Source organism: Fusarium solani, assembly GCF_023522795.1.
Source record: "Fusarium solani strain SB1 chromosome Unknown bctg00000001, whole genome shotgun sequence".
NCBI classification, from domain to species: Eukaryota; Fungi; Ascomycota; class Sordariomycetes; order Hypocreales; family Nectriaceae; genus Fusarium; species Fusarium solani.
The window spans coordinates 3,083,267-3,096,958 of record NW_027072156.1 but is presented as its reverse complement, the minus strand read 5'-3'; the positions used below and the strand labels follow the sequence as shown (position 1 = coordinate 3,096,958).

General features: G+C 53.9%; 6 protein-coding genes across 6 annotated transcripts; 5 read left to right on the top strand and 1 right to left on the bottom strand.

The window, feature by feature from the left end:
- Positions 1-59: 59 nt before the first annotated feature.
- MRS44_003076 (uncharacterized protein) lies at positions 60-577 on the bottom strand (the record flags this gene model as incomplete). The annotated part of the gene is made up of 2 exons (XM_046275280.2): positions 60-209; positions 260-577. 2 exons carry the CDS (start codon positions 575-577, stop codon positions 60-62), a joined length of 468 nt encoding a protein of 155 aa, XP_046137188.1.
- A 986-nt stretch (positions 578-1,563) lies between these two features.
- MRS44_003075 (uncharacterized protein) lies at positions 1,564-3,427 on the top strand (the record flags this gene model as incomplete). The annotated part of the gene is made up of 4 exons (XM_046268317.2): positions 1,564-1,638; positions 1,697-2,669; positions 2,738-3,057; positions 3,122-3,427. 4 exons carry the CDS (start codon positions 1,564-1,566, stop codon positions 3,425-3,427), a joined length of 1,674 nt encoding a protein of 557 aa, XP_046137187.1.
- A 669-nt stretch (positions 3,428-4,096) lies between these two features.
- MRS44_003074 (uncharacterized protein) lies at positions 4,097-5,931 on the top strand (the record flags this gene model as incomplete). The annotated part of the gene is made up of 5 exons (XM_065623079.1): positions 4,097-4,132; positions 4,260-4,344; positions 4,401-4,450; positions 4,506-5,641; positions 5,691-5,931. 5 exons carry the CDS (start codon positions 4,097-4,099, stop codon positions 5,929-5,931), a joined length of 1,548 nt encoding a protein of 515 aa, XP_065479151.1.
- An 815-nt stretch (positions 5,932-6,746) lies between these two features.
- Positions 6,747-8,783, top strand: MRS44_003073 (uncharacterized protein; the record flags this gene model as incomplete). Its single annotated transcript, XM_065623078.1, has 1 exon — positions 6,747-8,783. One exon carries the CDS (start codon positions 6,747-6,749, stop codon positions 8,781-8,783), a length of 2,037 nt encoding a protein of 678 aa, XP_065479150.1.
- A 158-nt stretch (positions 8,784-8,941) lies between these two features.
- On the top strand, positions 8,942-10,852 carry MRS44_003072 (uncharacterized protein; the record flags this gene model as incomplete). The annotated part of the gene is made up of 1 exon (XM_065623077.1): positions 8,942-10,852. The coding sequence occupies one exon, from the start codon at positions 8,942-8,944 to the stop codon at positions 10,850-10,852; it is 1,911 nt and encodes a 636-aa protein (XP_065479149.1).
- Positions 10,853-11,622: 770 nt separating this feature from the next.
- MRS44_003071 (uncharacterized protein) lies at positions 11,623-13,627 on the top strand (the record flags this gene model as incomplete). Its single annotated transcript, XM_065623076.1, has 2 exons — positions 11,623-12,163; positions 12,219-13,627. 2 exons carry the CDS (start codon positions 11,623-11,625, stop codon positions 13,625-13,627), a joined length of 1,950 nt encoding a protein of 649 aa, XP_065479148.1.
- Positions 13,628-13,692: the final 65 nt, after the last annotated feature.

The following is a 13,692-nucleotide window of genomic DNA, read 5'->3' as shown; positions in this document are numbered from 1 at the left end:
CTGGCGTATGGGACAGGGGCTGGAGTGCATCAAAATTCTCATAAGGATATTGGATTGCATCAGTGAATCTTCCAGTTATTCACTCCCCACCACCACCGCCGCACCCGGGCACCTAATGTGTTGCCGTGTAGTCGAGCATTCCTGTTCCAGTATTGCCAACCGCAGAGGAACAAGTTGTACAACAAACCCTGTGTCAAGGGAACCAGAATCTATCGCCGCATCAGTAAACAGACCTTCCACATAGCCGGGCACACCGTACCTGATCCCTCGTCGTGATGAGCGCCACCTTCCACCATGTATCCGCCTTGGAGATGCTCCGGAGATAGCTCTGCTCGAAGCGCAGATCCGGCAGGGGAGGGAGGTTGTAGTGCCGCGGCTGCGGGCGGAGGACGCTGTATGGGATATCCTCCTCGTCTTCGTCGATGCCGTCGTCGCTGCCGTGTTTGAGGCTCTGCAGTATCACGGGCTCTCTCGTCAAAGCGGCTGTGGGCGGGTTGACGTCGAGGGCCGCGTCCGGGTGGCGCTTGATGTGCGCAGACTGGATGGTGGACGCGAGCTCTGTAGGCACTGAGTCCATGATGGGCGGTATGAGAAGCAGGCTGCGCTGTATCGAGCCGTGACCCTTGTCGAAGATCTGGATTGATATGCGCCTGGGCGGTTTGGTCACGCTGAAGCTGAGCAACTGACGTCGGAGAGCCGAGTTGCGGCTGATACCGACCGGGGCGGCAAACTAGCGCGTGGGGAACGGAAGCGCAGCTGATTGGTTGGTCCACTGATTGGCTCTCACAAACCAACCACCAAGTGTTCGACACCTGTATGCCAGTGTCAGTGATGAAGCCTTATCATCAAGTTCAACACTTCCCCTTTCAAATCCGCTGCCGAAGAGTGTCCTCCCTGGTCGAGTGGTTAACGCCCAAGACCTTGTATCGTTACACAATTCCGCAGCAAACACAGGTCACAGTGTTCCCTGGTCGAGACTTCGTCTCCCTTGTATCGCTCCCCCTCCCCTAGCACCGTATTCTCCGCAGCAAACCCTAAACGGCCTCACTCTTCTTCTTCTTCTTTTTAGTCATTGAATCTTGAAGGCTTGATCGGTTGTGAATCTGAGGTATAGGCTCCCATGGTGAAGGGGGAGGAATCGAACAGGACAGTAGCATGCCAAACACCATCTCGAGTCCAAGGCAAAAGTGGTGACTGCTAGGGGGGGGCTCGAACTAAGCAGCTCTGGGGATGAAGCGAGTTCGAGGCCTGCTGGAGTGGGAGAGGATGGGGGCCTCTTCTGATCCAGAGTTATCTCTTCAGGGGCTTAGCAAACCAGGCTCTGGCATCACCATTGCTGATAGGTTAGCAACCCACGCATTGCCGCCCTGTAAGAGTGGGATGGGTTACACCACAGACGGTATGAATAACTCGGCTCGAGGATTTAAACATGGCTGCATCCCCGTGAAAGGGGGTTGAACAGCTCAAACCATCTTCCTGTCCTCTTTCCCCAGTTGTCAAGTTATCCCTGAGATTCAGTTGAGATCTGAGACCGATTGCCTGGACGACCCATTGTATTTAAACATGAACGTCTGTCCTGATCTATCTTGTCCGGGGCGGCCAAAGGAATGGCTTGATCCTGATATGTACGGCATAGGGGTGAGGCTTCACTTCCCAAGCCAAAGTGCAGCTCTCGTGGCCTAACTATTTCTCCCAGATCATCACAGCATTCGCCGCTACGGCAGGTCTTGCACTTTTTGTCTCTATTGCTGCTGCTGTTAGAGGTGCCATTCCGGACTATCAATATGGGTGGCTCGATAAGAAACTCTTGTTGAAGCTCCCAGCGATAGTCAGGAAAGCCCCAAAGGAGAGGCCCGACAACCTCGGCTATCAAGTGTTTCTTCTCACCCTAAGTGATCAGATACTCGTGACTGGCATTTCTTACGCCATCACCATGTATGCACGCATCTGTCACTTGTCAGTCGCGTCTTTCCAAATCGGCTCGATCCTTATTCGACTCTCCTCGACCGTTCACTTTTGCACCTTGGCGGTGCTCAAGCTTCACTTTCTAGAACACAGGCGCCAAGCCATCTTGCGCTGTGGACTCATGATAGTGTTTCTTGGGCTACTCTTTGCCATCGATTTCATGGCATCCTACACGATCATGTGCGACATGGATAAATTCGTTTTCTGCGAGCTCTATAGTGAAGAAGAGCGCCCTGAATTCATTGTAGCCGACTGTTTGGCTACCTTTCTTGCCACCTCCCTTATCTACTGGAACGCCATTCGGTCCATCAAACCGCCCAGGGAAAATGATGCACCAGAATTCAGCACAACGTCGACTCTGTACTTGATTTACTCATGGGGGAACAAAAGGGGAGATGTTGACGCTTACCTGCTCAAGAAACAAGCTGCCTTGTATTTGGCGGACGAAAAAGACAACGATACCTTGAGACAGAAGCCAAACTTCCTCAAAGTGTTCCGCATCACCGCTCCGACCTTGCTCTCGGAACTCTACTCCTCAATCTTTTTGGAGTTGCTATTGGCCACCGTATGGTTCAGTGCCCCTATCTGGGATTTGAGCATTAACCTCTTTGGCCATGGTTCAGAGATCGCAGAATTCAGTTTCGGCCAAATCATGCCAGTGCTCTTGCTGATTGTTTATGGGGTGACAGCTGTAGAGGTCGGCAGTAAGTCTAGTTTCACCGGCAGAACATTACCATTCAATGCTAATCGTCATCGTTTTCTACTTGCTTAGATATCAAGAAACCTCGAAAGGCGGCTGCTGAGGACCCGCCGGCTAGTAAACCCATCCAAGAATCATGCCTCGTCGTTGAAGCCCCGGTCATAACAGAAAGCAGCCTCTCTGGGCTTGACACATCCTTGGAGAGAGCTTCATTTGTAATTGATAATGATGGGCAAAGTAGCAGCCAAGCCCAATATTTGCTTCCAGAGTCAAATTCTTCAAGTCTAGAGATTACAAGTACAGCCGAGCCTCGAACAAGCGCCGAATCGTCTTCAGGGCTTTTGAAAATACCAAATAGGAACAATACGCTAGAAATGGAAGAAGGGCATGATGTAAGTTGGTCCTACAAGATACATATTGAAAAATCCGAGTTTGTCGGCTAATATCATATGATAGTCCACGGTACACGCCCCTGAGCGCCCAGCCCATGCTATTGATGTTGGCATGAAGCACGTCAAGGTAGCAACCATGTTTTCCTTGGCCATCGTCACGCTGGTTTTTGGCGGGATTATAGCATTGCACCTACTATACTTCACGTGGATGATTCTAGCTTTAACAGGATTGCTGCTCCTCCTTTTCCTGAAAGAGCTGCTTGTGGATGTGGTAAGGATTCACCGACAGAGCGCTGAGCACCAACGGAGCAAAGACATGGCGAATGCACATCCCATGAATGACTTGCTACCTCAAGATAGATCAACTTAGTGAGGTTCTAGGGGAACGGGTGTTGATCTGAGGCAATCACCGGCTTGGCGCCCCTATTATTGAGTGTTGCTAGAAGTTGTTGAAGAGTGGGAGCTCTCATTTTTTGGACATGGTGTATGTAGATTTGAACATGGAATATCCATACCAGCCTGATGAGGAAGTTGCCTCTAACTAAGCTCTGACCCCGGATTTTGGCACGCACATGAACAGTCGGTGAGTCAATAATCCTTTGTCATGTGGAAGTCAAGGCAACAGGGCAACCAACGGTAGACAATACGGACTGGGAGTGGACGCGATGGCCCGGGGCTGGGGTCAGCGTTTTCCGTCATTGTGGCGGTGCGGAGGTTCCGACGCCCCGCTCGGGCAGCAAGTCATTCACACAGGGCAATTGCCTGCTATTGCGTAGCAGGTTGAGAGTCAGACATAGGCAGAAAAGGCCAGTGGCCACATTTATTTAGCAGACACCCAGTAAAGTGGGTTCAGTGCGTGCGGGTGCCTAGGTCATCGCCCGTTGCACGAGAAAAAATCTGGCACTAACATCCAACTTTTTGGCTTTGACATCCTCGGGCTCCAGAGATCACGCCTACAAACAGGAACGAGTCCCCAGACTCGCGAGAAGAAGCCAAAAAGAACCTTCGCTAAGAAAGAGTCCTCGATCCATCTACCAAGATGAGTGACGCTCAGGCGAACGAGGCCGAGAAGAACGTAAGTCTTTGTCTAGCATCGCCCCTCCTTGATGTCAACTTTTGCCCCGCGTTCCCAGAAATCAACAATTTACCCCCCCATTCAACCCCAAGTTTTCCACCGCGACTGACGAGTAATCCCGCGATAGATTGAGATCTGGAAGGTCAAGAAGCTCATCAAGCGCCTCGAAGCCGCCAGAGGAAATGGAACCTCCATGATTTCCCTCATCATCCGTGAGTCGTCCCATTGCTCCGCTTCCGAAACCGCGCACTAACATGTCCACTTCCAGCTCCCAAGGATCAGGTCTCTCGGGCAGCCAAGATGTTGGCTGAAGAATACGTACGACTCTGCCGCTCCCTCCAAGTCCCCCATGACCTCACTGACGACTCCTCAGGGTACCGCCTCCAACATCAAGTCCCGTGTCAACCGACAGTCCGTCCTGTCCGCCATTACCTCGACCCAGCAGCGTCTCAAGCTGTACAACAAGGTCCCCCCGAACGGCCTGGTCGTCTACTGTGGTGAAATTTTGACTTCCGAAGGCAAGGAGCGAAAGGTCAACATCGATTTCGAGCCCTTCAAGCCCATCAACACCTCTCTCTACCTGTGCGACAACAAGTTCCATACCGAGGCACTGGCCGAGCTGCTCGAGTCTGACCAGAAGTTCGGCTTCATCATCATGGACGGTAACGGTGCCCTCTTTGGTACCCTCAGCGGAAACACCCGTGAGGTCGTCCACAAGTTCTCTGTCGATCTTCCCAAGAAGCACGGCCGTGGTGGTCAGTCCGCCCTGCGTTTCGCCCGTCTGCGAGAGGAGAAGCGTCACAACTACGTCCGCAAGGTCGCCGAGTTGGCTGTCCAGAACTTCATTACCGCTGACAAGGTCAACGTCGCTGGTATCATCCTCGCTGGTTCCGCCGATTTCAAGAACGACCTCAACGCCTCCGACATGTTCGACAACCGTCTGCAGTCCAAGGTCATCAAGGTTGTCGATGTTTCCTACGGTGGTGAGAACGGCTTCAACCAGGCCATTGAGCTGTCGTCCGAGACCCTCGGTAACGTCAAGTTCATCCAGGAGAAGAAGCTCATCGGAAAGTACTTTGAGGAGATTAGCCAGGACACCGGCAAGGTCTGCTACGGTATTGATGACACCCTGAAGGCTCTTGAGCTCGGTGCTGTCGAGACTCTCATCGTCTTTGAGAACCTCGAGATCACCCGCTGGGTTCTCAAGGACAGCAACGGTAGCGAGATCATCCTCCACACCACCAAGCAGCAGGAGCAGGCCAGCCGCGACAAGTTCCTCGACAAGGAGACTGGCCAGGAGATGGACATTGTCTCTCAGGATTCATTCCTGGAATGGATTGCTGAGCACTACAAAGACTTTGGTACGACGCTCGAATTCGTTTCTGACCGATCCACCGAGGGCAACCAGTTCGTCAAGGGCTTCGGTGGCATTGGCGGCCTTCTCCGCTACAAGGTCAACTTTGAGCAGCTAGCTGACCTGAGCGACGACGACGAGTACTACGACGGTGAGTGATGGCTGATCATTGGAGATGCATTCCTTGAGCTAACATTGGCGCAGATTGACCAGCGGATCCCCTCGTCACCAGCGAGGGATCGACTCAAGTTCAACCGTCCACGCACGACAACAGTGCCATGCGCCTCGAGGCGCAGAGGTCGACCGATGCCGCGCCGATGTCAATCGCTCAGAAGCGCTTGATGGGGAGGGACAGTCTCGCGCCTCCCCATTACCCCCGTCAGGTGTCGCGACCCAGTCCGCTTCGCACAATGATGACGGCTTGAGTTATGATCGGCGGGAATAGAGGTAGATAAACCATCAACTCTGCAATCCCAGAAGTCAGGTCTAACTGCTGGTAGGCCCACGCGTTAAAATTGAAGGATCGGGGTGTCACGGCGACTAGAGGATCCGCGAGGGCCGTCACGGGCGTTGCTCTGTATGGCTTGAAAGATCTGTTGTCATGGAGTAGAATCGGCGTGAGCTGGCTGCAGGCTTGTTCGTCATTTATTGACGGGTCTCAGCCAGGAGCAGTCACGACGCGCCGAATCAACAATATACTAGTCGTTTGCATGGCCATTGTTGAGCAGTTCCCAAAAGTGATGTAGTTTGCGCGTTCACGCGTTGCTTGGGTTTGTCCGTGTCCGATGGCTTCCCTCGTTCGTTCCCATGGCTGCGTAATCCTGCCCCCCTCGCATTTGATGGGCGCTTCCGCAGCGAGATTACTTGACCTAGGGGAAGCTCCGCAGTTCCCAGGGTAGGTATTAAAAGCTCCGCGTATTCCGTTCGTTCAGTTGTCCGACGGCGAAAAACGTAGTACGTACGCCGGTAAGCATGGAGTTTGGTGTTCTCCGCGGCGCTAGTTGTGGCTTGAGACTACCTTCCTTCCAACTCCGTCCGTAACTTTGATGTGGGGGCCTTCTACGAATGCGAGAGGAAGGTACGAACGAGCAAGGGTGCTACGTCAACATGGGAAACAACAAGGGCTCGACCTATCCTATCGACCACCATCTTACCAGCATCATTCCATCTCCCACCGCCATATTATTTCGCGCCATAAAGACCACGGCTCAGTGTCAACTGAAGCTGTAGTCGGGCGCTGAACATCATTCATCATTCATCATGCCTGAACCACCGGGCACACCGGCCGCTGCGACCATGCAAGCTGGCCGCGCCATCCCCGTTGGCCTCAACGAAGCCGCTCTCGACTCCCCGACCTTTCGAGTAACCGCCACCAACTTTGGTGAGCAGGTCGATGCCATCGAACGATGGCTCAACGGCTACGTCCAGTCCACCTCGAAGCTCCTGCACGACTTCCTCGCCCTCGAAGAGACCGTGAACACCTACATCGTCAAGATGATGCCCTCGGCCGCCGACGGCGTTGTCGACAACGACTATACCTTTCTGGCCCTCAAGAGGGTCGGCGATGGCTGGCGCGAGTATTGGATACAAATGCTGAGCACCATGAAGAAGATGGATGGCTCAGTTGTCGATCCCGTCCGGCAGTTCATCGTTGGCGACCTAAGAAACTTCAAGGAGTGCAGGAGAGCTATGGAACAGGCGCAGCGAACCTTTGACACGACCTTGGCCCGCTATGTCAGTCAGTCAAAGACAAAAGAACCTTCAGCTCTCCGCGAAGACGCCTTTGCCGTGTTCGAGACCCGAAAGCTATACCTAAAGGCGTCCATGGACTACTGCCAGCTTGCTCCCCAGCTACGCTTCAGCATGGACAAGCTACTGGTCAGGATCTGCAGTGAAAGATGGAAGGAGCTGAAGCGCACTAGAGAGGCGGTTGGCAACGCCGCTCGGTGGAACCAAGAGATGGAACGAATTCAGGGCTGGTCCAACGAGATGGGAGCTTCAGAGATGGTTTTCAGACGTGAACTGCAAGCGGCCAGGCGAGATCTTGCAGAGGGCGCGCTCGCAGGATTTAAGCCATCCCGCGAGCTCGAAGACTACAGCACCTCGACTGTCCCCTTTCTCGGCACCCGTGGCCCCGTCAACCTGCGCCTCAAGGAGGGTGTCCCTGTCATCTCAGAGAAGCAAGGCTGGCTGTTCCTCCGCGCACTCTCTGGCAAACCCGCAAGACATACATGGATCAGGAGGTGGTACTACTGCCGCGACGGCATCTTTGGCTGGCTCATACCAGGTCCGCTGGGAGTTCTCCAGGGTGATGAGATTGGAGTTTTGCTTTGTAACGCAAAGCCAGCGGTGGCCGAGGACCGACGTTTCTGCTTCGAGGTCAAGACAAAGAGCCAAACGATACTCCTTCAAGCTGAGACACAAGGCGAGCTCACGGAGTGGCTGGAGGTCTTCGAGGTAACCAAAAAGAACGCCTTCGAGACAAGCATGAACAGAAGCAACGCTACACTCCCCGGTGCTGTTGATCCCGCCTTTTCCATCTCACCGCCAAGCATCCCAGAATTCTCAGCCAAGACACTTGATGCACAGATTGGCATCAACGACGAGTCTGGGAGTGGGTTCGAGCGAACAAGTACGCTGCCAGTTCCTGGGACAGATGGTAACCTCAGCACGAGGCAGAGCTTTGACGTTAATGGCAGCTTGTCTCGTCGATCTATCACTGCCCTGGGAAGAGACTTGGCACGAGAGGAGGGTGAAAGTGGCCGTGAACATGCAGCCAGAATCATCCAAAAGCTTGATCTTCACCGCAAGGCCACATTTGGTAGTCAAGCAGGTTCTGAGGCTGCCCAGGGAAGCGGCGCAGGATCTCCTGGACTTTCAAACATGTCCACCAGCCACATTCTACCCGGATACTCAAATACTCTAGCAAGCTCTTCCACCTTCAGACAAACGCCTAGCATGCTGCCATCGGTCGACACCCAATCTGGCACTCTGGCTCCAGCTACTCTAGCTAAGCCTCCCTCAATGACAGGCTTGAGTCGCATTGCCGTATTGGCTGCGGGAGAGCGTCGCCCTGTGGGGAGCAATAGGAAGCTCCCAGCTTCTGTCATTGCCAATTACTGGGGAACTAGTCTTTGGGGCGCCATGAACACGCCGACCCAACCCGTTCTACCTAGGCTTGATGAAGACGACCCTATTGGAGTTGTGGTTCCCGGAAGCTCACAGGCTAGCCTTGGCAAGGGCATCTCGCGGAAACAGGGCGGCGAGCTGTTCCCGCGCAATTACCCCCTGAGCTGAGGGCCCAGCATGCGCAATTCCGTTTGCTGTTCCCGGATGCGCCTTTGGAAGAGAAACTAGTGCTCGTATTCCGAGCAGCCTGGACTGGCTCCCCTGAACGCGGACCTGGCAAACCAGACATGGCGGGAGATGGCCGTATCTATGTCACGCCTGACAACATGTACTTTTACGGACAGCAAATAGGCCTCGTCACGGCCTACAGCATCAGCCTCGATATCATTGCCGAGGTGACAGCTGCTCCAGGAAAGGACTGCGATTTCATCTTCTTGCATCTGGGCGATGATTCCAACGATACTGGATACACCAGGATCACCATCAAGGTTTTCTTGGAAGAGTTGGGTCTTCTCCACACCCGCCTGAACCTGTTGATCGACGACCTTCAGGCTGAGGAACCCATGGACGTGGAGGAAATCATTACTGCGTTGATCAATCTTGAGAAGGAGGAGTTTGATCGACCAAGCCCCAGCGTTGAGAGCTGGGAAGAAGTTTCAGCCAACACACCGATGGACGATGGAACCTGGTTAGGAAGACCGGTGGCTAGGCGACACGACTTCAGCTCCCATTCGCGCGCCTCGAAATCAAGAGCCAGACAGATACACAAGCTTCACCTACCGGTTCGACCAGTAATTTACGAGCCGGAAGGTATGAAGGAGATGGCAGCCGAGCGCAACTTTGAGATCAGCGCAAAGTCATGTTTCCATGTGCTGTTTGGCGACAAGAGCTTTGTGTTCCCGAAGCTTTACTTTGAGCGACGTGCTCAGCAGATTGCCCAGGGCCCATGGGTACTAGTTGACCAGGGAAGGATGAGACGGGACTTCCAGTTCAAGGTCGACTACAAGGATGTCCTGGGCCGATCAAAGGAGGCTGAGGTCAACGACTATCAGATCATTGATGTATTCAGTGATCATGTCACATACGTGGTGACACACGTCAAGACAGCGTGGCATCTACCTCACTCAAGCTGGTTCAAGGTCATCACCAAGATCGTTATCACGCATGTGGCCAAGTCCAAGTGCAAGCTTGCCATCTACACCAAGATTGACTGGTCCAAGCTTCCGGCTCTGTCAAAGAATCTAGTGGAGCGTCAAGCGCTTCGCGATGCCGCAAGCGATGCTGAAGAGCTCGCCGAAGTTGCCACAGACCAGGTCCGCAAACTCGGACCTCGAAGCCGGACGAGCAGAGCAATCCAAGTGTATGGGCAGATCGGCCAACAGACAGAGGTGGTGGTCTTCAGACCTGGTGCGACAGACTCGGCTAAGAAGCAGGTCATCAAACCCCGAACGTTGACCACCATGCTATTTGAGACAGTTCGATCTCTGGGCGAGAGCGCAGTATCATCGGTCATCATGGGTGCTATTGCGGTTCTACGCAAGGCGTTTAATATTATCACGGCTCAGTGGATCATCCTCGCCTTGCTTGGATTCAGCACACTTACCAATGTGCTTCTGACATCGAGCGAGGTAACAACGTGGTGGGGTGAGCGGAGGGCAGCCGGATTCATGCAGCGCATTGGAATTCGACCAAACCTGATGATGAGCAAGGCTATTTACATTGCCGATTTGGATGAGGCGTCAGGGGCTGGCCAGACATTGTCATTCCCGGAGAACAGCACATGCTTTACTACGTTCAAAGACCTACTGGATACCGCGGATATGGACACGCCATGGGAGGAAGCCGGAGCCAGTTTGTCAACAGCCGCAAGCCAAGCCACGGCACGCCGACTACGGCGAACGCGACAGCGGCTGGGTTCGTACCGACATGATTTGTTGGTGGCGATGCGAGTTGTCAACAGCATTGAGCGGGAGATGCTCCAGTCGGAGTGGGAGAACTGGCTGGTGGATGAAAAGTCGCTGTGCGATGAGCTGGACATTATGCTCCAGGCGGATGATCGCAGTAAGAAGCAGAAGAAGGGATCAGAATCCGGAAAGGACAAGGAATCACAAAAGGTGATGGAGCAGACGACGGCGAAGCGAAGACAAGCACTTGAGCAATGGCGCGACAGCTACTGCGGAAGCTGTAGGAAAGATTACCAGGTTGTGATGCGGGAGCGGAGGTTGTCAACATTGTAGCATGGATCGGAGTCGTTTCAGGAGTAATTGGGAGGAGTAAAGCTTTAGCATATTGAAGGCATGTTGGATCAGAGGTGTACAAGAGAAGCGAGCAGTGGAAGGAGGATAGCAGACTCCAGCCCGTCCTTGGCCGGCGGATTTTATTTGTGCAAGCAAGCAATTGTATTAATCCAAGCTTGTAAAACAGGGCTTGTCCGAATGCGAATAGGGTTTGTCCGAGTGTTGTCTATTTATACGTTGCAAGTCCGTATTTGTCAGAGGAGGTTTCCAGAATACCGGTCCCGGCGGATACGGAGAAGTTTTCGTATTAGTAGGTCCGCGTATTCCGGAGTGGGGCGCCCTGACCGACCCGGACAGCGAGACCCATGCCCCACTCGCGTCTCGGGCGCTAATCAGGGCGCTAGCAAAGAGCGAGAACGACCAAAGAGCGAGCCCGCCCTACGGGTTTTCAAGTGGATTAGGTGAGCGGTAGGTAAGTGTCCTAGTTGGCTGACGTCAGTGAGGCGCCCCTCCGGCTTCCACGGCTGCCGATCATGGCTCATCACCTCCAAGGACCTTTAATCCTGCTTCTTCCTCTGCCTTGGTCATCCGCTTCTCCTCTTCTTGGCCTATAACACATCTCTCTTCCCTGGATTGTCAGTGACGTATCGACTCTTCACGAACACGATTTTCCTTGCTTGTTTCTTTGTACTTCTCTTTTTCTTTTATTCCTTGCAAGCGAGCTCGTACCGAAACTTCCTACATACCCATAACACACCACTACCAAAACCATGGCGAGCCATCACGAACCGCTCGCGGCCCTGGGCCCTGTCGACTGGGACCAGGTGCCCCAAGATGACCTCAAAGACTTCCTCGCCGACATATTTTCCGAAACGCAGACCGTTATCGAATCGATCCCAGCTCCGGCTACGAGAGCTGCCCCAAGTGGCGGAGGGCGGGCGCGCTCAAAGACCGAATCGGCCGCCTCGGGCCCCGATATCCAACGAGCGCTATCGCAACGACAGAAGGCTTCGGCTATCAGCCAGGCCCAGGATCTACGGAAAGAATGGAAAGAAATCAAAGTCAATGCCAAGGAGAATCCTCTTGGTATTAATGTCTACAAGCTGGCTGCCAAAGATGGGCGCGGGGCCTGGTTTGCGCGACGAAGCGTCCACGAGGGCCTGTCGTTCGACGACTGGAAGACAGGCCTCTCTGTCGAATTTGCCGAGACGATGAAGATACAGGGATCGCCGGGAAGCGGCAACATCCGTGGCATCGGGGCCGATAAACGTGTCGAGGACAAGAACATCGATGATGCTGGTAGACTGCAGGGTAAGTCGTGATCTACCCACTTGGACAACGTGATACTGACTTATACTACCAACAGTCTTCCAACTTTCTGCCCAGTTCCCGGGCCCGACTGCTCCGCGAGACTTTGTTACTCTGCTCTTAACATCCGAGACCTCCGTTAAGCTTGCTGATGGTTCTCGTCCGCTGAGACAGTTCATGATTGTATCCAAGCCTTGCGATCATCCAGAATCACCTCCCCGCCAGGGCATTATCCGTGGCTACTACGAATCGGTTGAAGTTATCCGCGAGGTTCCCATTGACAACTTTCCTTCCAGGAGATCTTTGTCGTCAGCAGACCTATTGAACCGAGACGAGCCCAGGAGGCCGAGCCCAAAGCCTGGTAGCGAAGGCCATGGTTCAGCACCCATCGACGACTTCCCTACAGCTGTTGAATGGCTCATGGTGACTCGAAGCGATCCCGGTGGCAGCGTACCACGTTTCCTCATCGAGAAGGGAACGCCGCCCGGCATCGTCGGTGATGCTGGCAAGTTCCTTAAGTGGGTGACGGCCAAGGCGATGCAAGGCTTTCCAGATCCCAACGCGGTTGTCGAACCACAAGAGACTGAGCTGCCTGTGTTGGACAAGGAAAAGTCAGCAACTATTCCAAACATTCCTACGGCCAATGTTGACCCTGTTGATGAGCACCCGAGCCAAGATGAATTGATGCCGAGTAGTAACGGACTCTACGGCATGTTAGCTGGTGCTATTGGCGCTGCGAGCTCATATCTCCCTACTGGACTGCTCAAGACCTGGGGAACCGGATCGGATCTGGCCTCCACCGATGAGAGCACCTATGAGGCTCATCAGATCGAGGAAGAGCATCACGACGATGAAAGTGACACTTCGTCCATTCGAAGCTTTGCATCCGCCCTGGAGAGGAGTGTAACTGCAGAGAACAAGTCCCCTGATAGCATCACCGAGTCGCAATCCGAGACATCCCGTTCGAACCCACCACAGACACAGGGCGACAAGGAGCTTAAGAAGCTTGAGCAGCGGAGGAAGAAGCTAGACGAGAAGGTTGCCCGTCTTCATGAGCGCCGACAGAGCAAGCTCCAAGGCGAGAAAGAGAAGGACGCCGCCACGCTGGCCAAGATGCGAGAGAAGCATGAAAAGGAGATAGCTAAGCAGGAGGAGAAGTATCGTCGCGAGATCAAGAAGCTCGAGGAGAAGCGCGAGGCGGAGCAACGCAAGGCCGAAGAGCGCCGACGTAAAGCCTTGGAGCGTGAGGAGAAGAACAACCTCTCCCTCGAGCTGGAGCGAGTCCGTGCCGAACGAGATCTTGCACGTCGTCAGATCGAGATCCTCGAGGGTCAGGTCGGCGAACTCCAAGCCCAGAACACGATGCTGGTCCGCAAGCTGGGTAAGATGGGGCTGGTGGACAGGTCCGACTCTACGGCGTCGCTCAAGAGTCTCAAGAGAGCCGGAACGGGCATTGAGACATCTTAGAAAGAGTCAGAGAAGGACGAGGCAACACTTGAATGTGCACTATAGCGTAACGGCCAGATGGGTTT